General features: G+C 35.9%; 1 protein-coding gene across 1 annotated transcript; it reads left to right on the plus strand.

Moving 5' to 3' along the window:
* Positions 1-24,814, plus strand: LOC128986305 (NAD-dependent protein deacetylase sirtuin-1). The gene is made up of 13 exons (XM_054406600.1): positions 1-149; positions 3,586-3,700; positions 4,485-4,582; positions 7,041-7,162; positions 7,605-7,727; positions 7,884-8,077; positions 8,227-8,333; positions 8,918-9,034; positions 16,309-16,464; positions 18,172-18,289; positions 20,666-20,746; positions 23,488-23,819; positions 24,590-24,814. The coding sequence occupies exons 1-13, from the start codon at positions 2-4 to the stop codon at positions 24,730-24,732; spliced, it is 1,854 nt and encodes a 617-aa protein (XP_054262575.1). The 5' UTR covers position 1; the 3' UTR covers positions 24,733-24,814.

Consider the following 24,814-nt stretch of genomic DNA (forward strand, 5'->3'; position numbering starts at 1 on the left):
AATGGCGTCGGACATTCAAGAGCCTAGCTATTCGTCTCCACCGAAACGTTTTAAATTAGATAATTCCGATGTTTTGTGCAGTAGATCAAGTGGTATGGATGATGTGTCCTTCAGTGCAAGTTTTAAAGTACCAGAGCAGTCACAAAATTGTAAGTATTTCTAAATATTTAGAGAAACTTGTTAGCTGTTCTCGTGTTCAAGATGGCGTAAGTCCTTATTATTGATTTTTCTAGTAGCTTCTGCTTCTAGGAGGCGGGGTCAATTTCAAAGAGGAAGTTGATTTTTTTGTAGAAGGTTTGCCAACTCAAAAACAGAACTTGACGTTTATTAACTTAACTTTTCCAAGAGCTATGAAGCATAACTCAGGTTCTACCCCTTAGATAAGGGAGTATGTTTTATCTATGATATAACCAAAGATGAAACAATAGCTTTATAACTTACTCCGGGTACAGTTTCTTAACTGGGCTATGCTAATATTGATTGAAACTATCGAATTGAAAAAATTGATTAATAGGCCTAATTGATATTTTAAAATATATCTAGGCTATTATAAAATATCTGCTAATCGAATCTATAGTTTCAATCAATATTAGCGTAGCCCAATTATAATAAGAAATAATAAGAATATAGCCTAATAAGAAACTGTACCCTAACAAAGTCTTATGTTTCTACCCAAGTTTTTCAAATAATTTAATTAAATTCATAATTAGGCCTAAGTTAGGCTGTAAAATTTTATGAAATTGGGAAAGTTCATCAACTTAACTTAAGGTGTCAATAATATTTTGCCAGGGCCATTTTAGCACCCCTAGGCCCATTAATAATTTGGCCCTTGTTTAGGCTAGTTAGTTGACCAAACGGGGATGCGGAATACTATCCCCCGGAAAACTAAGTTACCCCCCCAGGTGAAACGTGACGTCACAAAATCTTCTAACTAACCAATATGGAAGCCGTGTCCGCGACTGGAATACACCCCCCCTAGACAAATCATGCTATGTAATTTGGAAATTGTTCTTGGAAATATACTATAGAACGCTTGGTCACCCTCATCTAAATAATTACCTGTAATTTTAATTTTAATTCGACTAATTCCGTTTGATAATAGAAAATGCATGTGGTGAATATAAAACATTTTTGGTTTTCAAAATGTTACAGGAAGTTTGGTTGGTTAGGTTAGGTTAGATTAGGACTGTTTGACAACTAAATTTGAGTGTCCGTGACTGGAAAACTGCCCCCCCCCCCCCCCGGTCTCTCAATATGATGTAGGAACCTAGAAACGTAGAATAGGAATGTCTGAGCTTAAGTGGTCGGGGGATTTTATTTATTCCAAAACTATGCATGCTTGTGTGACTTCTTCAAAGAAGTAGGAACGTCAACGAAGCAGCTTACAGTGAGTTGTTGCAAAACCTCACAGCTGTTCTTTCTCACACATCCAAATCACCTATTGTCGGGACCACATAAGTTTGCAGTTGAGGGAGGAGCCTATTTACCATATGGTTTTCAACGAACCAATGAGAACGGTGTGGTGTTGCCAAATCTAACAATACCAACTGATTTGAAAATATAGCTTTGTATATTTTATTAGTGTTGTCAATGGGTGATGTGGCATCGTTGCACTAGCCTCGTCTTGTGATTTTCTGCCACCAACTGCAAACTTACATGGTCCCGACAATAGTATTCATTAGGTACTAGCAGAGTACCCGTCCTTCGTACGGGGTTCGAATAAGTATTAAATGCTTATTGCAGTTATACTCAAGCTTTGCGTTTACAATAAGGGAGGACACAGTTTGATAAAATTTGCTTTTTTAAATTTACAGTATTCTATAGTAGGCTAATTACACATCTACCATAGCCATAATGTTCTACCACTTCACCTAAACAATAGAGAAAAATAAATTATCAACAATTCGCAAAATATCACAAATTATTCATTAAATGAAAAACATAAACATAACTGTAAACAATCCTACTTTGACAGTTCTAATTGTGAATCACAGTTCTTTGTTGCTGCTTAGTTCAAATTAGCTGTTTTCGTAAATGAAAAAAAATATAGTGCTGCACCCTGTTGGTAAATCTTGTAACTTTTTAATGCTTTTCCATATCATAGAACCAACCTTTTTAGTTGAAACAGCTGACTAAATTCTTTAATTCCCTTTAAATATGAATACTCATAAGGTTAACATGGGGAATTACAGAGCCACTGGGGCGGAGCCCGAAAGGATTTTTGAGATAAGAATATGCCTATATGTTAGTCGGGAATGTAAGCTATCATCATGCCAAATTTCAGCCCAATCCGTCCAGTGGTTTTTGCGTGATTGAACTTCAAACACACAAACAAACAAACAAACAAACACACAAACTTTCACATTTATAATATTAGTAAGATTCGTAGTGTGACCTGTGCTTAAAACAGTCATTTAATTTCCAGGCCTAATCCAATCGCAATGCCATTACAAAATTGATACAGGTACCTAATAATTTATTACAATCTTAAATATTTTATATTCATTAATCTCAGAAAAAGACGTGATTGCAGTAAAATCAAAAAATTTGTGGTAGTTTTTTCATTGTCTCCCTCAGTCATAGAAACATCGTAATTATTTTTCATGACTGCAGCCAAATATTGAATAAATCCTGCATTCATGTTGTAAACTTGACCATCCTCTCTTGTGGGAAACGTCACCTTTATCGACAATGGTGCAAAAATCTTGAATATCTTCTTCGGTCTTGTAAACATCATGTTCGTCTCCCGCAGTCATGGAAAAGACGTAATTTTTTTTATGCAATTACGGCAAAATTATGAATTTCTTCTTCGGCCTCGAAGTCATCATCTTCGTCTCCCGCGGTCACGGAAACCTCATCTTTTTCTGCGATTGTGGCAAAATTAAGTTATGAATATCTTCTTCCATCTTGAAGATATCATCTTCGTCTCCTGCGGTCACGAAAACAAGTTCACCTTTTTCCGCCATTACGGTGAGCGGTGACAGTCGGACCTCGGCGCCACCTGGACTTTGGCGCCCCCCGCACTGCGGGTGTTGCGGGTGTTACATTTACGCCACTGATTAAATATAAGTTCCTGGATAATTCCAGGAATTAACCAAAACCTCCGTGAATCTGAAGCCCCGGCCATAACCTAAAAGCCGATCACAAGTTTTTCCATGACTACGGGAGACGATTATCGGGGTCTCTAAGACCACATGATATGCCTCACAGGTTTTGTGGATGGTGGCCATTTTTGGACTCTTTACAATCACAGATTCTACTGTACATGTTCTGTGTTTGTTTTGTTAAGACTCATTATTTATGAAACTTGTTTGTGACAAGAAGCAGTAGCGAGCTGCCAGTTATATTCAGTTTATTTTTTAGTTCTATGAGCAATTTCCATGTACGGTAGCCTACGTTTTAAGAGTAGGCCTACCCCTGGCCTCGATCTTAGAGAATTCTGTGGCTCTATAGACTGTTTTCGTTGTTATATTTTGTATTCTACCTCTTCTTCAGGAAAGGTTGTAGTTTTCCTTAGGTAGGCCTACCTATGTTTTTTATTTATAGCCCCAATTTGCACATAAAATTATTTGAAAAATATTTCAGGCGATGCTGGCTTTAGCTCTGAACTAAAGAGGAAGACACCACATCAAGAGGAACTAAACACTGATACAAATTTTGATCCGACGCTTAATAACCACCATCAGTCACAAGATGCTGGGTTAGTAAGCTTAAGCTTGGTTAGGGTAAAATTGAACTTTTATCTTTAAAAGGTACTGATAGCTTTGCAAAAAATGTGATGAAGTTAAAATAAATTTAAGAATGGGGTTTAAAGGACACGTTTCCAAGTAATCAGTAGTGCTGTACTACAATACTACTACTGATTATATTAAGCCCATCAATGTTAGTCTTTAGTTACTATTAAAATATTATTGTTTTTCATTGTAATACATAAACTACTGTAAAGTAAATTCATTACCTACATCATGCATAATTAAATCAACCATAGGCTATTATTAATAAAATTTGAATTATTCCTGTAGATAGCCTACTTGTTTGACAATAATTAAGATACCGATAAACTATTCTTACAAATATGACATCAAATGCAGTGGCAGCGATTGGGGTGAGTCGCTGCTTCCCCTTAACTTAAAGAGATTTTTAATTAAATTAATATTAAGTTTATGGGCTATTCATAATGTAACCCCATGTCTTTCAGGTGGTTTTCACCACTGCTAGTTATGGTCAGTGAGCAAATATCAGCTCTTGCTCTATAAATGTGCTTAGGCCTATTCTGGGTTGAAAATTTTTTTATCTGCCAACAAAAAATGTTTTTGCCTTATGAAAAGTTCATGGAAAAGCTCTTGGTATATAAGCTCACTGCAAGTAGATTTTTCTGTCAAATTTGACAAGCAAGAAACTATCAACAGGAAGGATAAGATTTTTCTTACAAGTTTTAAGTTGTTGGAGGACAAGTGCGCAAATTGAAATATGTGTATTTGTAGCATTGAAGATGACGATGACGTTTCTTCTACTGTCAGCAACTTGTCAGATCTTAGTGGACTCTCAGATATAAGTGGACAAGAATGGAAACCTATTGCTGGTGAGTCAACAAAGACTTGTAATTTTTGCCTCATGTTCATCGGTTAATAAGTATTTGTGACAATATTATTGTAATTTTAAACAGACACTACACACAAAAACAAGCATTTCATTGCTTTCAGTTGAAGTCCTTTCCCTACCATGTGTATTTCAATGCATTTACAGCATCAACAACAGACCTAGATTACTGTAAACGTTAAACTTGGAACCTAAAACATCTGTAAGAAACCACTTTTCACAACTAGATAATAGATATACCAACTCTATGACCAGTATATATTAGAATGCATTATCTCTGTCAAAAATAATATTCATAAGTATGGGTTGCAAAGATATACACACATATAATACAAGAAATAAGAGATCAAATAGACATATCCCGGCATAACCTCTCTTTTTTTTCTCAAAGAAAGCGACACAAATCGGATGTAAATTTCTTAACAAATTACCATCAAATCTGAAAACTAATATACACACAAAGGGATTTAAGAAATTAGTAAGAAAATATCTCCAAGATAAAACTTGTTATTCTATAGAAGATTTCTTTTTATTGCTCTATTAATTAGGGATGGACGGGATTGAATTTTTAGTTTGGGACGGGACGTAACGGGATTATTATTTCCTTCCTGATTTTCGGGACGGGACGAGATTTTTTCCTGTGCATAAAAAGAACATCTTGAGTATTACAGTTACCAAAAAAGACAAACAAAATAAATTTTTACCATTTGTGGCACTGATCTATAAAAAAAAAAAATGAGTAAAGATTTACATGTATAGAAACTTGTGACTCACGATCACGGTGTGATTGTCAGTATGACTCCGCGGTGACGTCACGATCGTCGGTTTGACTCCGCGGTCACGGCGTGATAGTCGGTATGACTCCGCGGTCACGGCGGGATCACCGGTATTATGACTCTGCAGTCACGGCGTGATAGTTGGTATGACTCGCGGTCACGGCGTGATAATCTGTATGACTCCGCGGTCACGACGCGATGGTCAGTATGACTCGCGGTCATGAAGTGATCATCAGTATGACTCCGTGGTCACGGCGTGATCGTCGGTATGACTCCGCGGTCACGGCGTGATGGTCAGTATGACTCGCGGTCACGGTGTGATCGTCGGTATGACCTGCGGTCACGGAGTGATCGTCGGTATGACTCCGTGGTCACGGCGGGATCACCGGTATTATTACTCCGCGGTCACGGCGTGATCGTTGGTATGATTCGTGGTCACGGCGTGATAATGGGTATGACTCCGCGGTCACGGCGCGATGCTCAGTATGACTCGCGGTCATGGAGTGATGTAAATAGAATCCCGTCCCGAGAAATTCCCGAATCAAATCTAATTCCGTCCCAAAAATCTGGAATAGCCTATTTTTTTCCTGAAAATTTCCCAAAATTTCTGGACTGTCCATCCCTACTATTAATCCATCCAATAATCAAGTTATTTGCTACCAGCACTAAAGTCAGTTGTAGGTATTTATCAGTATCTACAAAAACTAAAGAACAAAAATTATAAATTGCAAGATCTGGTGACTGGTGAGGGAATTTAATAAACTTGTCTTTAGCCCTTTTGTTATGTAATCAAACAAAAGTGTAAAAAAATATTAAAAACTAAATTCATATTAAATACACACCATTAACAAAGAATTGTATTGAAGAGATTTAGCAATGTATGTAAATGAAATCATGTAAATAAGAAACATAATGTACTTGTTAGTATTTTTGTTTCTGTGACTCTATTCATCTATGTATGTACAGCTTGAATAAAGATTACTGTATTTTATTTTATTTGATCCTTGCTCATAGTTTTTTTACAATGTACACTGATGCACATTGGGATCTGTTAAAATTACAAAAACAATTCTGAATAACAGCCACCTAAAAGTAGCAGCCGCTATTGCAAGAATAGTGGGATTGCCGTTAAAATAGAGTGTTCATTATAGGGTCTGTTAAGAGATACAGTTTAAAAATGAAGCCATTCCCAAGTAGGCTATAACTTGTCTCAACCAACCTCTGAATTCTGTTGCTTGTAACTTTATCATTGGAATTTGTGTACAACAAAGTGTCCGTCCCAATAGGGAATCCAGGGATCATAAGTGACTCTTGATGGCCGGGTATAAGTCTGTGTATTGTATGTGAGGTTTAAATAGGACCAGGACGGTTTTGAACAATTGCCTATGTAGGACATGCTGTACTTGTGTGCTAGTCTAAATAGATATTCTTTGTTGGTTTATTTTCATGTTTGTACTTTGTTATCAATTTTTCTTTAAATTTCTGATGGTTCTTTTAACACTTTTTAAGCGACGAGTAGTACTTATTAGATATATATGTTTTTATCCATTGGCTTGCTGGACACCCTGGGTTCAGTGGTAATGCTATTTATTGGATTCATAAATATCATTCATTGTAGTCCTTGTATATGTAATTTCTGGCAAAGTAAGCTTCTACCTGTTTCAGGTCCCATAAGCTGGGTACAAAAGCAGATGCTGAATGGAGTGAACCCCAGAACTCTCCTCAACCAGATGATGGGAGACCCGTCACATGTGCCAACACAGGTTGATGATCTCACATTGTGGAAGGTCAGAATCCCATCCCAGTAGGCCTACATCACTATTTAGTTTACTTTTTACTGTTCAATCCATCGGTCTGAAAAAATGTTAGGTCTCTGATTTGTTCATAATCTAATAAATAAATAATTTCCAACTAAAAATCAATTAATTGGTTTGATATAGCTCTTATAATGCAAATATCCATTGCTTTGCTTCCATACAAATTTATTCTGACAACATTGGCACACCATACAATAATTAAGACATAATATAACAGCTTTAGATAGCTGTGTCAGTTCTGATGGTGTAACAGCTATGGCGCCAAACAGACTTAAGTTAGTTAGTAGTTCTAGTATTTGAATTACATTTCCAAACAAAAAGGTAATTTGATATAAGTTTCAACAAATCTAAACTCGAATAACACTTAATGTCCAGGGAATTTTTTAAAGGTTTGTGTGTGGTTTGTTGACAGATCATTATTGGCATGTTGAGTGAGCCACCTCGCAGACAGAGACTGAGGCATATCAACTCTCTCAATGATGTCATTCATCTGCTCAACACCTGTTCTAGGATAATTGTGCTTACTGGTGCTGGGGTGAGTAAAAAATATCCATAGTTAATTGGGTGAAATTATATAAATTTATTTAACAAAAGAATGTTTTTAACAAAAGAATGTTTTTTTTTGTCAATCAAACCTTGATAACATTGGTATTCTAGAGGAGTTGATGTAATTAGATTGTATCTCTTGCAGGTGTCAGTATCGTGTGGCATTCCAGACTTTCGTAGTCGTGATGGTATTTACTCTCGTTTGGCTGTTGATTTCCCCAACCTACCAGACCCACAAGCCATGTTTGACATCAACTTCTTCAGACAAGATCCAAGGCCCTTCTTCAAATTTGCCCGAGAGATCTATCCAGGACAGTTCAAACCTTCCCCTTGTCACCGGTAAGTAATCTCAACAAATAAATTGTTACATTGTTTAATGGTTTCTGCTGCATTGTAATTTATAGATCCTAATTTTAACCATCAATGTTAGGTTTAATTGTACGGAATGTATTTATCTTTGTTGGTTACAAGTGTTTGTTTGTCGACAGATTCATCAAAATGCTGGAGCGACACAAGAAATTATTGAGAAATTATACTCAGAATATCGACACACTGGAGCAAGTTGCTGGCATAAACAACGTTGTGGAGTGTCACGGTAAGAAATCACGTTTTAATAAGTTGTTTTAGCAAATAAGCTACTAAGATCATGATTATAGACTTTTGACAAAAGTATCAAACACTCAATTTGCAGATTTCATTACCATTTTCAGAACTTAAATATCTAGATTTTGTTGGCACAATACAAATTTAAAGTCAAGTGTGCAAAGCAGGAAATTGCCCCTCTCCTCACATTAATAACATGTATTACTCACTAGCTATTAGCCAGGTGTCGAGCTGGTCAAATGGTAGAGTGTAGGTTTCTGTCCCTGCCAAACATTAATGGCTTCAGCTACTTGATAATGCTGCAAGTGGGCAAGTGTGTAAAATAGTTCCAAGCTAAGAGCATAATATACTAGAATATGTAGGCCTATTGTGCAAAATTAAAAAATACACAATAACCAATCTGTATTGAAATCTGTTGTTTATTCCACAGTGTATTTACAAACCCAGAACAAGGCCCTTACAGCACTACATTTTTTTATAACAATTTTTTGACAATTTGTAGTCTTTAGCAAAATTATCTAAAAATTAGAAAATTATCTAAAAATAAAAAAGTGCTATTTTTTGTCATTGTTCCAGGATCATTTGCCACAGCCTCCTGTACAGTATGTGGACACAAAGTGACAGCCGATTACATACGCAAAGATGTTTTTCAACAGAAAATACCTCAATGCCCCGTGTGTCCTGCCAACTCAGGTAACTCATCAAAGAGATTCAAAATATAGAGCTAACTTTAATGTTATAAAATTGATATATGGAGTTAGGGCTGCCTAGTAGACCCCTGGCACTCAAGCAATAACGCAAAGTTCCAACCTGGATATTTTTGAATCTGTTGGGGTTTTTAGTGGATAGTAATTGCCACTTTGAAGTCCCAAAATCTCCTTATGCTCAATTGTAAAAGCATTCCGCCTGTATTGCTGAAATATATGTGGTTAAACATAAATTATTTTAAAGAATATGTGCGTCACCTCAAATATACAGGGTGGCCGAAAGGATCCGGATGTTCTTTAAACGGATAGTATACACGTCAGAGTTAATGTCCCGAGGAGGGGGGGGTGGGGGGGGGTGTCTGTCATGGAGTATCAGACGGTACAATATGGTGTGTTCGCTATAATTCGTATAAATATGTGAAATTACAAGCGTATCATCAAGGCCACACTGAAAAAACAGGCCGTAATGCTAGTTAAGCATGACGTCACGATAGAAGACGGCTATGACGCAATGTTTGCCGTTTGGGATCAGCTGCTTGTTTTAATATTTTCATGGAAAACAAAAATATAACCTTAATCAGACGAGACAACAGGCCAAAAATGTCAATAAGCTAGTAATGTATATGCTTATTTTAGTTATTTGTATTTTATTTCATTTTTATTTGAGTAGTTATGCCTTCTACATGTTGTGTTCCTGGGTGTTTTAGTAATTATTCCAACCGAACATCTTTACATGTATCAACATTAAAATTTCCAAAAGACAAGAATCTTAAACAGAAGTGGTTGGACGCAATTCCCCGAACAGACTTCACTCCATCTAAGAGCTCCTCAGTGTGTATATTACATTTCGACGACAAGTTTGTTGAGCGAGAAGTTACCTTTACTCGACCCGACGGTTCCATTTGTAATGTCAAATGCGATCGGGTAAAATTGACACAAGATGCCTATCCTAGTCGTTTCCAGAATGTGACTTCTAGTTCAGCCACAGAACTACCTATTCCACGAAATGATCCACAAGCGATTGCAATCCAAAATGAGAATGAGATAATCACCAAAGAAGCGGAAGATACTATTAATAACTTCAACGAACTCAAAGCTAATTGGAATTATAAATTTAAAATTACTAACGAAAATGTGTTTACGACTTTTAATAAAGAAAGCGTACATATTTTTCAAGTGATATCAACGGAAGATGACACACCCAAAATTGAATCTTGTGTGGTAATAGATAACAAATTGAAAATAAGATCGTTCAAAAATGGGATTATTATTAATGACAACCAATCGCTAAAAAATATAGTGTGGAATGGGAATATCAACAATTGGTCCCAACTACTTAGTGTGGTTACATTTATTTTTGAATTGGCGCCTGATTTTAAAGTAAGCATTGAAAGCAACTTAAATGAGATCAATCGCTTAATTGACGACATTGCAGACAGATTTGAGGACAATAAAATCACGGACAAATTAATGTTTTGCAAACAACAACTAAAATTAGCTGTGAGCAGGAAAATATCCGACGGCTCAACGTTACTCGCGTGGTTTGCATCTATATTTTTCTCATTTCCTGGTGCTTACAAGAAAATTAGGCAATCAAATTTTTTAACGATGCCTCATCCTGTCTACCTAAAAACATTCACTTCTAAGCTTGGCATGGGGACATCTGGGATAGACAGTTCCCATTGGAAGTATCTGAGAAAAAAAGTTGATTTGTTAAGTGATGATGAACGGCTGTGTAATCTTTTATTAGACGAAGTTTATGTCAAACCGGAGTTGAGTTACCGAGGAGGTAAACTGGAAGGCCTCGCTTTAAATTCCAACCCAGATGAAAGTAATGTGACTCTTGCTACTACTGTTCAAACATTTATGATCTCCAGTATTCTTAAGAAAAGTAAGGAAATCGTAGGCTTATTTCCCTGTAAAAACTTGTCAACTCCCTATTTACATAAGACAGTGTTGGAAATTTTAAAAATGTTAACTGAAATAGGATATAAAGTATTTAGCATTATTTCAGACAATAACAGTGTAAATAGATCAATGTTTCAGTTGTTGTGTGGAGGTAGTTTGAAGACATGTTTTAAGAACCCATATGACGAACATCAAACAATATTTGTTCTCTTCGATACTGTACACATATTTAAATGTATAAGAAATAATTGGATTAACCAAACTGACTCTAATCAGACCTTTATCGTTCCTGAATTGGATGATTTATCATCAGACAATAAACTGTTTGCGTGTGTATCCCATCTAAAACTATTATACAGAGAAGAGGAAGGTAATGTTATTAAACTTGCTCCTGCGTTGAGCAAAAAGGTGTTGTTTCCTACTTCTTTAGAACGTCAGAATGTTAACCTTTGTTGTAGGCTTTTTGACGAAAAAAATATTGCTGCTCTTCAGGAAAAAAGTAGGGAAAAACAAACAGATGAATACAACGGGACAATAATGTTTTTACAGACTATTTTAAAATGGTGGAAAATAGTAAACGTTAAACACGTTTTCAAAGGGGATAGGTTTAGGGACCCAAATCAAGACGCTATTTTCAATATAAATGATGACACCATTTCATACTTAAAAGTTTTTCTCAATTGGGTGAACAAATGGAAAGACATGTCTTTTCAGGGGATTCAATATTTGTCAAAGGCAAATTCTAAGAACTACGGCAAACTAACCGATCAGACACAACTTGCTCTAAGTCATACATTACAAGCTTTGATTGATATTGTAATATACTTAAAAAATGAATTACAATATCACTATATATTATTAGGGAAATTTCAAACCGATGATTTGGAAGAACGGTTTGGACAATATAGATTAATGAGTGGAGCTTGCTATAATATAAGTGTTCAACAAATTCTTGAATCTGAAAAGAAGCTAAAAGCTATTAGCATGATAAAGGCTTATTCCTCTCTGTACAATTGTGTACCTCTTAGTGAAATGTTTAACTTTGAGATGCCAGACACGGACATTGATTACATCTCTCTAAGCAGAGTTGAAGACATTAAGCTGTTTGAAAATGTGTTAATAGAGGCTAATGAAATTAGTGTTTGTGATCAAACTTTGTTAGGATTAGCATACATTGGTGGTTATATATGTAAAACTGTTGGTAAATATGTTACATGTGAAACGTGTAGGAATAAGCTTGTTTCAAGTAACAGCATTTCATCTCATGTAATTCCCCAAGAGCGAAATCACTATTTCAATATAATAGACAGGGGAGGACTGAAGTACCCGTCAGATACTATCATTAACATATTACAGTAGAGTCCCGCAAACTCGGCGTAATGTGGACTGGAAGGGTGCTGAGTTTGTGAAATGCCAGGTTATCGGGAACTAGGGTTAAAAATAAGGACAATACAATTTTTAAGCTTTTTAACCTCCTTTTTTTGTATTACAAGTCAGTATTAAGTAATCAGATATAGTACAAAAAATCCTTTGGTACGAGTTGTGAGTGATTTGATTTGAGCTGGCTTGAGTCCATGTTTAACTCGGACTCAAAATATCACTAATTTTCTGAGCCAGGTGATGGCCGAGTTATCCAGACTGCCGGGTTATCGAGTGCCGAGTTCGCGGGACTCTACTGTAGTAAGAACATTCAAGGTGTTTTGCACTCTTATTGGAGAGAGATACGAACAAGATTTTTTAAATTGTAATTTCCACAGGGGTTTAATAATAAATGTTATGGTAAATGCACTAGACATTTTTCAAAATGAAAAATGCACTGAATGTGATACAGTTTTCGGCCTACTTATAAATAAATGTGTTTTTCATTTCAGTAATATCTTACTCAATAATTATCGTAAAAAAGTTACAGAGGAAAACTCTAAGAACACAGATAAACGATCTGTCATGAGAAGAAATGATAAAACTAAGTCAAAAAACAAAAGAAGGAAAATTGAAAAACTTAGCTCATAAGCAGTGTTCGTAAACATTTAATTAATTCTATTGTCATCAATAAATCATATATTTTAACATTTTTATGTTGTTAATTTCTTTAAATATAGCCTACTATTTTAGATGTTTATTAAAAGTATGTGTATAAACATTAGTAGATGTTTATACACAGGTAATAAATAGCATTTTTAGTTTTTAAAACAAAGGAGGTTTATTGGTAATACTGGAGACAACACTGCTTAAACATTTTTGTCGAAAAAGCGTACTGGCGTCGCTGGCGATTTTGTCAGGTTGGTAGGTACACTGGTGAGGTAAATTTATCGTTCTTTGAAACTGTTCTAGATAAACTAAGAGCTAATAAAAAAAACAATGTTATGCATTTTCAAATCAAGAATAATAAACAATTTGAACAACCAAATTTCTGCTCCGAAGACAACAAACTACATTTTACGACGTTTCCTGCTTTTGATATTTTTGTGACGGGGGGATTCATTTATTTATTTTCCAAGGAAAGGTTAAAACAAGCAGCTGATCCCAAACGGCAAACATTGTGTCATAGCCGTCTTCTATCGTGACGTCATGCTTAACTAGCATTACGGCCTGTTTTTTCAGTGTGGCCTTGGTATCATGCAGCGCAGCAATTTTTCTTAATTGACTTTTATTTTGGACGCCATATCATTTCCAGCCAAAATGCAATTAATTAACAGGTGGTTTGACAAATTTAACAAATTTGAAGACGAATTAATCCATCCAAAAAAAAGTACCTGAGGCTTGTCCAAAAAAAACTTTTAGGATGCCAAATTCCTGTGTTGATATGCTCCCACACTTTTTTTTTTAAGGCTCAGGTGAGACAGCAACGTTTTATAAACTATACTTATGTTTATTTTCAACAAGATCCATCAGGTTCACTTCACAGTACTCAATAGCCGGGGTGTGTGCTATGTTTCTAAGAAGAGTTAATTCAAGTTTTTGATATTCTGTGGCCCTAAGGTCACCAAATTTGAGCCTGTGTGCATTTTTTCTTCGGGTAATTCACAAATTTCGGGTCCGCACTCACAAACCCAGATCACTGGTGGATCTTATGGACACGATTTACCAGGGAGTAGCCCATGTAGCACAGATGGTTGGGCCAACGTTGGTAAATTGTGGAGCCACACAGTTGGCCATCGGTATAAATGTCACCTCTTTTAACTGTTTTCCAATCAACCATTGTCCACAATGGTCCAACCATCCAAAAATACTGATGGCCAACTAACCATAACACAACTGATATCCAACCAACCGTTTTATTTCACACAAAATAATAAAGAAAATAAGTATAGATTTAGTATGAAAAGCATAATTATTAGTTGAGTAAATTGATTAAATAGTTCATAAAAACAAATTTTGAAAAAAGCTAGAACAAAATTTTTTTGGCCCAGGCAGGTCTTGAACCTGACACCTTCGTCTTATGAGCTTCATACCTTACCACTGAGCTATCTGTGATTGTTGATCTAGAGAGTTTTCAAGTGGTGAAAGAGTATAGCCGACAGTTTCAATGGTCGCAATACTTAAAACATTTTTGATACTATGGTATATAATATCATTCTGTTAATCTGTTTAGGCATCAAGTAGTTGAATTGTTTTTAGCGAATTTCCCATATAGGGAATAAGCTATTACCGTAGTACTCATGGTAAGACCTGGACCCGGGACCGATTTTTTTTTTTTTCGTTTTGAGGTCCCTAGAGGCCAAAAACACCATCCGTTCAAATTCATATATATATATATATTTATATATGTGTCCGTTAGCGCGATAACTCGAGCAAAAATGATCCGATTTTGATGAAATTTGGTACAAACGTGTAAACCTACGTTTATTCGAACGAGTTCGCGAACCAGCATGATCGGACCATGGGAACGGGGGTTTTTGGGGGCTTTTATGGGGTAAAAATGGGTTTTTCCAATTTTTGACCCAAAAAACATAAAATTTTGCAATTTCTTTCCAAACTATTTTGTAGAGCTTAAAAAAACAAATAATTTAGTATATTGAGGCGTTATAATGCGCCTAATGGTTACGGAGAAAATTCCAAAAAATTGTTAATTTAAAATTCCAATGTTATTCTTATGGAGAATAAGTAAACTGTTGTGGTTTGCTTGTTTATTAACACATTTTGTCCAAATTTGGAAAATGTTTTTATTTCTTAGTAACTATTAACATTTTACATAAAAAACACTTTTACCCTCCCTGTTGCAGCAAACCTAAGTACCTATGTGTTAAACTGATTCTATTTAAATAGGGAATGAATGTGATTTAAGGAGACATTTTAGTGTAAATCCAATCAGGCAAATGGAAATTCGCTTAGTCTGCAGGTTTGCTGCGGCGGGGGTATTTTGGGAGTTAGAGAGGACTGGTATTTGAATATAGATTATTTAATTACCGTTGGATTATTTATGTTATTATAATTGACTGTTATATGATTAATTAATCTTTCCCCTTAAATTGTTGCAAATAAGTTAAAGAATATTAGTTAAATAATACATCCATTATTAATGTTATTATTATTATTATGTTGTGAAAGCTAGATCCAGAGAATGAAAGTCGTGTAAACTCAACTATGGACCATCGTTTTAACAAAAGTATCTTTTGTTGGTCCAACGGAGGGAAAAACGGTTGGAAACGGTTGGCTTGATGTATGATACCCAGCAATGCATATTAATATATTTAATTAACAATGAACCAATGTTGGTCCACAGTTGTAAAATATTGGTTGGCCTAACTACGAGATATACAGTTGGACAACGGTTGGTTGGTTGTGGAAACTCCAACCAACCATCGACCAACTGTCCCACAATTTACCAACGTTGGCCCAACCATCTGTGCTACATGGGAGTGGTGACAATTAATGGTGATCATGAAATGCTAGTGTGTAATATGGAAGAATTTAAGAAAAATTTTGAACCCTGCATAAATGAAAGCGGACACCACCTGACTTGCATTGTTTTCCATAAGTAAAGAGCATCTGACAAGTGTATCCAACTATTTTTAGTAAATAGTGTATTTCTTGGATGGCAAGAGTTTACGAACATTTTAATGTAACAAAAGTTATAATCTACACAAAAACGAATATTTAAAAACATCTGGCTTTTTTCGGTCACCCTTTTACCAAAATATCTTCAGAACTCGCATCATTAAGAGTTAAAAATCATTTTATACTAGTATTTTACATATTAGGCATATATTAGCCATGAATCACATAATATATATTAGCCTATATTAGCTAATATTAGGCTATATTAGCCTCAGTAACAATCACATAAATATGTATCTGGGAAAAGTGTAACTTGTATACCGTAGTTATCATTTGTTGTTTATGATGATTCAGATATATCTCGAGGAGTTATGAAGCCAGACATTGTGTTCTTTGGTGAAGGATTACCAGAGAGCTTCCACACTGCAATGGCTAAGGACAAAGATCTGTGTGACTTGCTCATTGTGATCGGGTCCTCGTTGAAAGTAAGGCCGGTCGCCCTCATACCAAGTGAGTACACACTTTATCATCAGCAAAACTAAGTTCATTCATAACTAGAGGACCCATGCTGCTCCGCAGCGTTAAAATAATTGTAATATCCAAGAAATAATCAAATTTATGATTTTGGATTGTGTAATACAGTATCTTGAGCTTAACTAATTCAAACGATCAATAGCTCAAATTAAAGCCTATAATTTACTGAATATTTTGAGTCTAAAACATATAAAAAACATGAAAAATACTGGAGCTATTGATTTTTAATCATAGAAAAGCCTTACCAAAATAATTTGTATGTTGGTTGTTCACCTTGCGTTTGCTTTAAATTGTCCGATTTGAATAACTAATAGCTTAAATTAAAGCTGGTATTTCTCTGAAGGTTCTTAGACCTAAATATATAGGTTTATATAGTTATAACTGGTGAAATACATCTTAAATTTAAGTAAGAATTTGAAAATGAATCAAATTATGTTTTTTGGTAGAGTAATACAGTAGGTAATGCCGATGCTTGATGTTAAATCTTTTCTTGCATGCCTTCAATTTGAGACCTCAATCATGAAAATGGCGGCAAAATCATTAAACATCGCCTGCGGCCATGTAGACGTCATCATCATCTCCCGCGGTCACGGAAACGTCATAATTGTCTTCCGTAATCTCAGAATGAACATCTTCCGCGCAGGAAGGTCATTTTCCGTGATAGCGGCAAAATAATGAATATCTTCCGCAGCCAGGTTGACATCATCACCATCTCCCGCCGTAACGATAAAGTCATCGTCATCATGCACAATCACCGCATTAGCGGTAATATTCAAATCACGCTAATTTACTCGGATCAATTCCCGATACTAATACCAACGTCCAGTATTGGGAATTGAGACATCCTTTTAGCGAATTTCCCATATAGGGATTAAGCTATTACCATAGGTCTCGTGGTAAGCTCTGGACCCGGGACCAATTGGTCCCCAGAGGCCAAAAACACCATCCGTTCAAATTCTTCTTCAATGTATATATAATGTATGTGTGTCCGTTAGCACGATAACTCGAGCAAAAATGATCCGATTTCGATGAAATTTGGTACGAACAAGTAAACCAACGTTTATTCAAACGAGTTTGCGAACCAGCATGATTGGACCTTGGGAACACGGTTTTACGGGGGGTTTAATGGTAAAAATAGGGTTTTCTAATTTTTTACCTTCAAAACAACATTTCCCAATTTCTCTCTAGACCATTTTGAAGAGCTTAAAAAAAATTAGTAAATTGAAGTGTTTTTGTATGGTTTAGAAAATAAAAAAAATTGTAATTTTAAAATTCCCATGTTATTTTTTTATGGTATTTAAGTAAACTGTTGTAGTTTGCTTGTTTATGGATATATTTTGATTTTGATGAAACTTGGCAAATCTATTTATTTTATACTCAGCTATTAATGTTTTCCTAAAAAAACACATTTTATTAGTTTCCTTGTAGCACCAAACCTAGGTACCCTACTCGTTAAACCTAATATTATTGAAAATCAAATAAGGAAAATGGGAATTCGTTTGGTCTGCAGGTTTGCTGCGGCGGGGTATTTTAAAAATAAGGAGTTTTTTTGTAGTTTAGATTATCTTTCTGCAGCATATCAAGTTAATGCCGTTAAGAGTGCAGTGTTAATTTCATCATCAAGAATACTGTGTAATGATTATTAGGTATGATGAAGTTTACTTAAAGCAATGTTTGTTTTAGGTTCTATTCCAAGCAACGTTCCACAGATCTTAATTAATCGAGAACGCCTGCCTCACCTCAACTTTGATGTAGAACTTTATGGAGATAGTGACATTATCATAGATGAGATTTGCCGTATGTAAGTATTGTTGAGAGATGAACCAACTCAGTTGTGTGAATGCTTTCATTGACTTTTGGATACTGAAGTAAGACATTCCATGTGTGTGACCCACTGTAGCCTAGTTGAATGAGTAAATCTCTGAGTGCTCGACTTAATTCTCCCTTAGTTTCTGTTACTGAGATAATAGATGTAACAGTTAGATCAGGGCCGCTTTAATGAATGAGCCTGTTTGGCCCGGTTGCAGGGGCGTAAAAGGTTAACAGGTTCAAATCAAATCAAATCAAATCATCTTTATTCAAACTGTATTTACATACATGAATAGAGTCACAGAAATAAGAACTAACAAGTACATTATGTTTCTTATTTTAACATTATTTTATTTACATACATTGCTAAATCTATGCAATACAATCCTTTATTAATGCTGTGTATTTATGAATGTAGTTAAAACATTTTTTACTCTTTTGGTTAGTTAGTCCTACATAACAAAAGGCTAAAGACAAATTTATTAAATTCGCTCACCAGTCACTAGATCTTGCAATTTGTATTTTTTTCTTCTTTATCATTGAAATCGTTTTTGTAAATATATACCTACAACCAGCTCTAGTTTGCTGGTAGCAAATAAGCTTGATTATAGGATGGATTAATAGAGCTATAAAAAGAAATCTTCTATAGAATAACAAGTTTTATCTTGGAGATATTTTCTTACTAATTTCCTAAATCCCTTTGTGTGTATATTAGTTTTCAGATTTGATGGTAATTTATTAAGAAATTTACATCCGATTTGTGTTGCTTTCTTTGAGAAAAAAGTGAGGTTATGCCGGGGTATATCTATTTGATCTCTGTTTCTTGTGTTATATACGTGTATATCTTTGCGAAACACATAATTATGAATGTTATTTTTGGCAGAGATAATGCATTCTAAAATATACTGGTCATAGACAGTTAGTATATCTAATTGTGAAAAGTAGTTTCTTACAGATGTTTTAGGTTCCAGGTTTAACATTATTCGCAAAGCCTTTTTTTGAAGTTTAAGTATTTTATCTAGGTTTTGTGCACTAGTGCCCCCATAGATTGCTAGACCATATGACAGATGTGAGTGTATATGAGCAAAATAAATACATTTTAGTGTTTATAGATTACATAAGGTTTATTGGTAGTTAAGGTTTAGCAAGAGGAACCCCCCAGAGTGAATGAGTGGAGGCGGGTACAATTATCTCTCAGGCCCATAGCGTATCTCATGCAAACTGTGGGCCTGAGTAAGATGCAATATCTTATATTATATGCTACTCTGGAACGTATAATGGAACGTGTCTCCTGACCCACTATCCATCTACCTGGGCACTGACAACCCATTGGGGTAGGAATTAATGCGCTACCTGCAGTATCCTCGGTCAGCAATTAATTTTACCGAATTTGTAGACTTACTTTAATTATTATAGAAATATAAAATCAAGTGATAAATAAATAATTCATTCGCTATTTTATTCAGGATAAAAGTGTCTGAAAATAAAAGTGCTAATTAGATGATAAAAGTGTAAAATAAAAAAAATATAAAAAGTATAAATTTAAAAACAATTTTTTTTAAAAGTAAACTTTATTTATAAATTCCAAGATTAATCCAGACACCAAACGATTATTATCACACAGTTCAATTGATTCCCCACATAGAAATATCACATTTTAACACACATTAATAACAAAGAAAACAAATTTTGTCTTACCTTACTACATCTCATTTTGGGTGATAGCTAAGGTAGTAGAGTAGGCCTACAATTTTCCTCATTGTTTGAATATAAACAAACATCTTCAATCCAATCATCACTGATTTGAAAATCAAAATTTGCTTCATCACCACTACTTTCATCGTCATTGTAACCAACGGTATTAAATTGGTGTACTGATATTGTAATGATTTTGTCTTCCTCACTGACATCTTTATCACAACCAAGTTCATCATCACTGTTCAGGAAACGATCAATTTCAGAAGTACGCAAATTAGTGAAATCAGGTTAGTCAGCTGGCGAGCAAAACAATCACAAATCTAAGGCTGACAACATAGCCAAATCTTGGATACAATCAGGTTCGCCAACATCTACAACTGAAAAAATGTGGTTGTGTCGTAAAATTAAGACCCAAGAAGATACACCAACACTATCTTTTGGATTTTTTCGGTACTAAGTGAACAGCTCAATTCAAGTACGTCCATTTTGGTTCTAAATCTGGTGACATGGATGACTAGTTCTATAAATAGTTGAAGATATTATTTTACTACTGTATTTATCAATTAATCATGGGAACTCAAGAGAGGTTGTTTAATAGCCACAAGTCATACAAGTTTTAAATTCCATGTTTATGATTGTATTGTCTGATGTATGACTATATGTTGTTTAGGCTGGGAGGAGACTGGACCGAGGTGTGTTGGATGGAAACTCCCCTGTCGGAGGCACCTCAGTTGCTCCCACCACCATCTAGGTAAACAATCACAGTTGTATACCTAACACATTTACATAAAAATAATGTAAGCAAATCAATCTAACTTTTTACATTTCCTTATATATAGTAATGGCTTCTGTCATAATTTGATTTACCTTATCATAACCTCAATCTTAAGAGAATTTCCCTAGGGAATAAGATATTACCTTAGAATATTAAAATTGTATAAGATTACCTGTTTCTGTCGGTGATCCTACAATTGTTGTATTAAGCAACCGTTTTCAAGGTTTTAACCTCATCATCAGGCTCTTTTTGTCACTCTTGCGGGATCGGCGAGTTTTATAAACACACAAAAACACTAACATTTAAATAAATAAAACACGAGACATTGACAGACGAAGACGATAAACATAAATTCGGGAACTAGTTCCACACACGACACGGCACGGGCAGATGTTTTGTCATGACTCACATAAACTAGACTCACGTATCATAGACTCACAAAATTTCTGATTTCATCGAAGATTTAGGGTTTGAAGTGTAGTCCAGCAGGAAACTTTTTACACCTTTGAAGCAATGTGGGTTTTTGGCCTTCCCAATCACTAGTGGTTTGAGTTTAACGGATCCAGTTTGGTTTGCACCAAGTACCTAGCACTGTAACTCTCTCCTTACTATTTTTGCCTCCATGGCATGAGTCTCCTTTGAACGCTAATGTTTTATCCGGTAAGCACTGATAATAAAGTCCAGTTTCGTTCGCATTGAATATGTCGTCTGGTTTGTAGCCCTTTGTTAGATCGGGTATTTTTTCCGTCCATGCCATACACAAATGATCGTCCACACTAGCACTCTCGTTATTCTTTTAAAAACAATCTCAGTTTTTAAAAATGGTAAAAAAGTGTTGGCCGGTATACCAAACTGTATAGAGATTTCAAATCTTTTCTTGTCACCTTTTTCTACTGCTTCGATAACTTTTAACTTATCCTTGTAGGTAGGGTCTTGCACAAACGTTTTGCCATATTGGCTAAAAATACTCACTAGCACTAAACACTCTAAAACAAAGGAGACAATGTATCTAAACTACTCGAGTACACGCACTTTCAGAACTCGCCCATGACTGAGTGAGATAGATTGCATCAGGAGCGGAAGTTGGATTTCCTGTCGAAACACGAAATACGGCGCAGTAAAGTACAGTATCGATGTTTTTAACCATAACGAATTCCATACAACTTTGATTAATAGAGCATTTCTTGCTAATACTTCGACTTGTAGAGGTGCGGCAGTTGCACGATTTTGAATCATAGAGGTTTTTGGACTAAAACTTTGATTTATAGAGGTACTTTTACGACAAAAAATACCATAAAACTTTGAATTATAAAGGTGTTTCTCGTGAAATATTTGAATTGTAGAGGTAAAATTAACATTTGCAATAGATAGAGAAGTTCAAGGGGAATTTTAAAAATTTGATTTATCAAGGACTTTGAATCACTGAGGTTTGATTTATTAAGGTTCCACTGTATAACAACTTTTGTATATAAATTGTATACTTCTGATTATATTTTTATGTTTAAAATGTTCAGCATAAATTTGTTGATCTTCCCCAATTTCCGTATTTCCCCCTGTAATTCTGGTACAAAAATTTGCATTTTTTTATATTTTTTTACATTTTGCAAAAAAACTACCAACAGGGATTCCTGATATTTTGTTTTATTAAAAATCTCCAAGGTTTCTTTTCTGGACAAAACAAGTATGAATATGGTTATCAATAGTACTTTGGGCACTGCAAACTGTTAAAAAAAAACCTCTGCAAAATGGCCAAAATTGCCAGGGCACCGAGCAATTTGCATTTAACAGGCCAGGGCAGTCCTAGGGTTAATGAGAATAATAGTTTTCATCCTTATCAACTATATATAAAATATATCACGGATTTTAAAGTCACAAAGAGTCGCTCACTGCTGGTTATAGGTACAGTAGACTCTCGCTCATCCGGACTAATGTGGTGGACGTCCGGTCTGGATTACGAAAAATCCGGACTATCGAGAGTCGAGCAAATACACAGTACTGTATATAGCAATTTTTTTCAATTTAGTTCCAGGTCCACAGTAATGATAGCCGGTCATATGCACTTCCACCGGTAATAATCTTTACGGGTGAATTTTGTTCCAGGTCCACAGTAATGATAGCCCGGGGGATATGCACTTCCACCGGTAATAATCTTTACAGCCAAATTTTGTTCCAGGTCCACAGTAATGATAGCCCGGGGGATATTCACTTCCATCAGTAATAATCTTTTCGGCCGAATTTTGTTCCAGGTCCACAGTAATGATAGCCCGGGCATATGCACTTCCACCGGTAATAATTTTGTTTCGGCCGAATTTTGTTCCAGGTCCACAGTAATGATAGCCCGGGCATATGCACTTCCACCGGTAATAATTGTTTCGGCCGAATTTTGTTCCAGGTCCACAGTAATGATAGCCCGGGCATATGCACTTTCACCGGTAATAATTTTTACCGCCGTGTTATCCGATTTTTTTTCTTATTCAAGGTAGTCCCTGTCCCGTTTCGCTTGGATAATCGGACTTCTACTGTACTGTGCCGCTAAAAAAATCACGATTGCTGATCCGGACTACCGGGAGTCCGGACAAGGCCGATCCGGATGAGCGAGAGTCTATTGTACTTAAATAATTGTTCTAACATCAAAGATACTATATTTGAAAGGAAACCCAAGTGGCTAGAGGGATAGAGTTTAGGTAGCTTACCCTTTCAATGTGTTACTGTTGTAGGTGTGGCTACTATTGTGAAGGTGAGGAGGCAGAGATGTCAGTAGACAGACATGAGACCATGGACCATGAAATGGACCTGCCAGATACTGCGGACTTGTGCAGGTCGGAGGGACAAGCCAAGTCAGAGGGAGAGGTGATGGCAGTGGAGGGGGAGGTAGACACAGATGAGGGGGTGGGGGAGGGAGAGCGCTGCCTGGTGACTAGACGTCATCTAAGTATGGACTCTACACGAGACAGTGGGATAGGAGACGGTAGCAACAGCAGTCACTCGGCTGAGCGACACATGAGTGTAGAGAGTGATGGAAACATCTCACTGGCTCAGCGGCTGCCTGGTAAGTAGCATTAGACAGTGTGAAATCAATTGTAAAGCCTCGGTCACACTGGGCTGTTTAGCAGCCAACTAACCAGCCGCTTGTAAATATCGCCAGCAGCCAGCGGATCTGCAGGGTTCACATTATAACCACTAGCCACCAGTAAATAGCCGCTAGTTTTAAGCTACGTCACCTGCTCCATCACCACTCTTTTGGGACTTCTTTACGTTGTAATCTTTCTATATAAATCTTGTAGACTTTTTTCTCTTTCATAAGACCAAAGCTGATTTTATTCTTCGTTATTCAAGTCTTTGCCTTTATGATTAATTATAAGCTGCGTCTTTGGTATTCCTGTCAATGTAATTGCCAGACGAAGCATTCCCTCAGGCAAGGATAGTTTTGAAATAAATCCACTGTTTTATGACGTTCCTGTTCTTCGTGTAAGATAAGCTAGCTTCTATCCCTTCATTCTATAAATCAAAATCCCGGCCTAGAGCCTTTCCTTTAATAAAAGTAAACTAAGTTTATTCTTAGTTAATTATATGTTGACTTAACATTTTCTCATCTCAACATAAAATTTGTTGTGTTTTAGATTACAAAATGAATAAGTACTTTGGTTCTATGTTTTTCAGCATGATCCAAACTTAAGGAGATTGTGTGAAAATTTTGTTATAGAAATAGTTAAGTTACAGCTCTTATGTTCCACACAATTCTGGCATTACTATTGTTAAAACATTCTGGTGGGAATAACTTTAATAACTATCTTTATGTAATTTTATCCTTTTTTTCAGAAAACTCGTTCTTTTATCTGCAGCCAAACCGTTACATCTTCCCCGGGGCGGAGGTGGTGGATGAGTCGGATGAGGATGATGATCGCTCTAGTGTCGGTGACCTGAGTGATGTGGAGTCAGACACATGGGCTACTCATTCCTAGACAACCACAACCACTCACTGTTGTTACTCACACTGTATCAGCCTTTGACGCTCTGAAGCATCACCACTAACACTGCACTGTA

This window comes from Macrosteles quadrilineatus, unplaced genomic scaffold, assembly GCF_028750875.1.
Source record: "Macrosteles quadrilineatus isolate MER2022 unplaced genomic scaffold, UCM_ALF_1.0 Scaffold_2__2_contigs__length_208266976, whole genome shotgun sequence".
NCBI lineage: Eukaryota > Metazoa > Arthropoda > Insecta > Hemiptera > Cicadellidae > Macrosteles > Macrosteles quadrilineatus.

Coding starts and splice junctions, on each gene's coding strand:
- LOC128986305 (XM_054406600.1), top strand. CDS start 2: ATGGCGTCGGACATTCAAGAGCCTAGCTATTCGTCTCCACCGAAACGT. Junction 7,163..7,604: donor ATGATCTCACATTGTGGAAG/GTCAGAATCCCA, acceptor GTTTGTTGACAG/ATCATTATTGGCATGTTGAG. Junction 23,820..24,589: donor ACTGGCTCAGCGGCTGCCTG/GTAAGTAGCATT, acceptor CCTTTTTTTCAG/AAAACTCGTTCTTTTATCTG.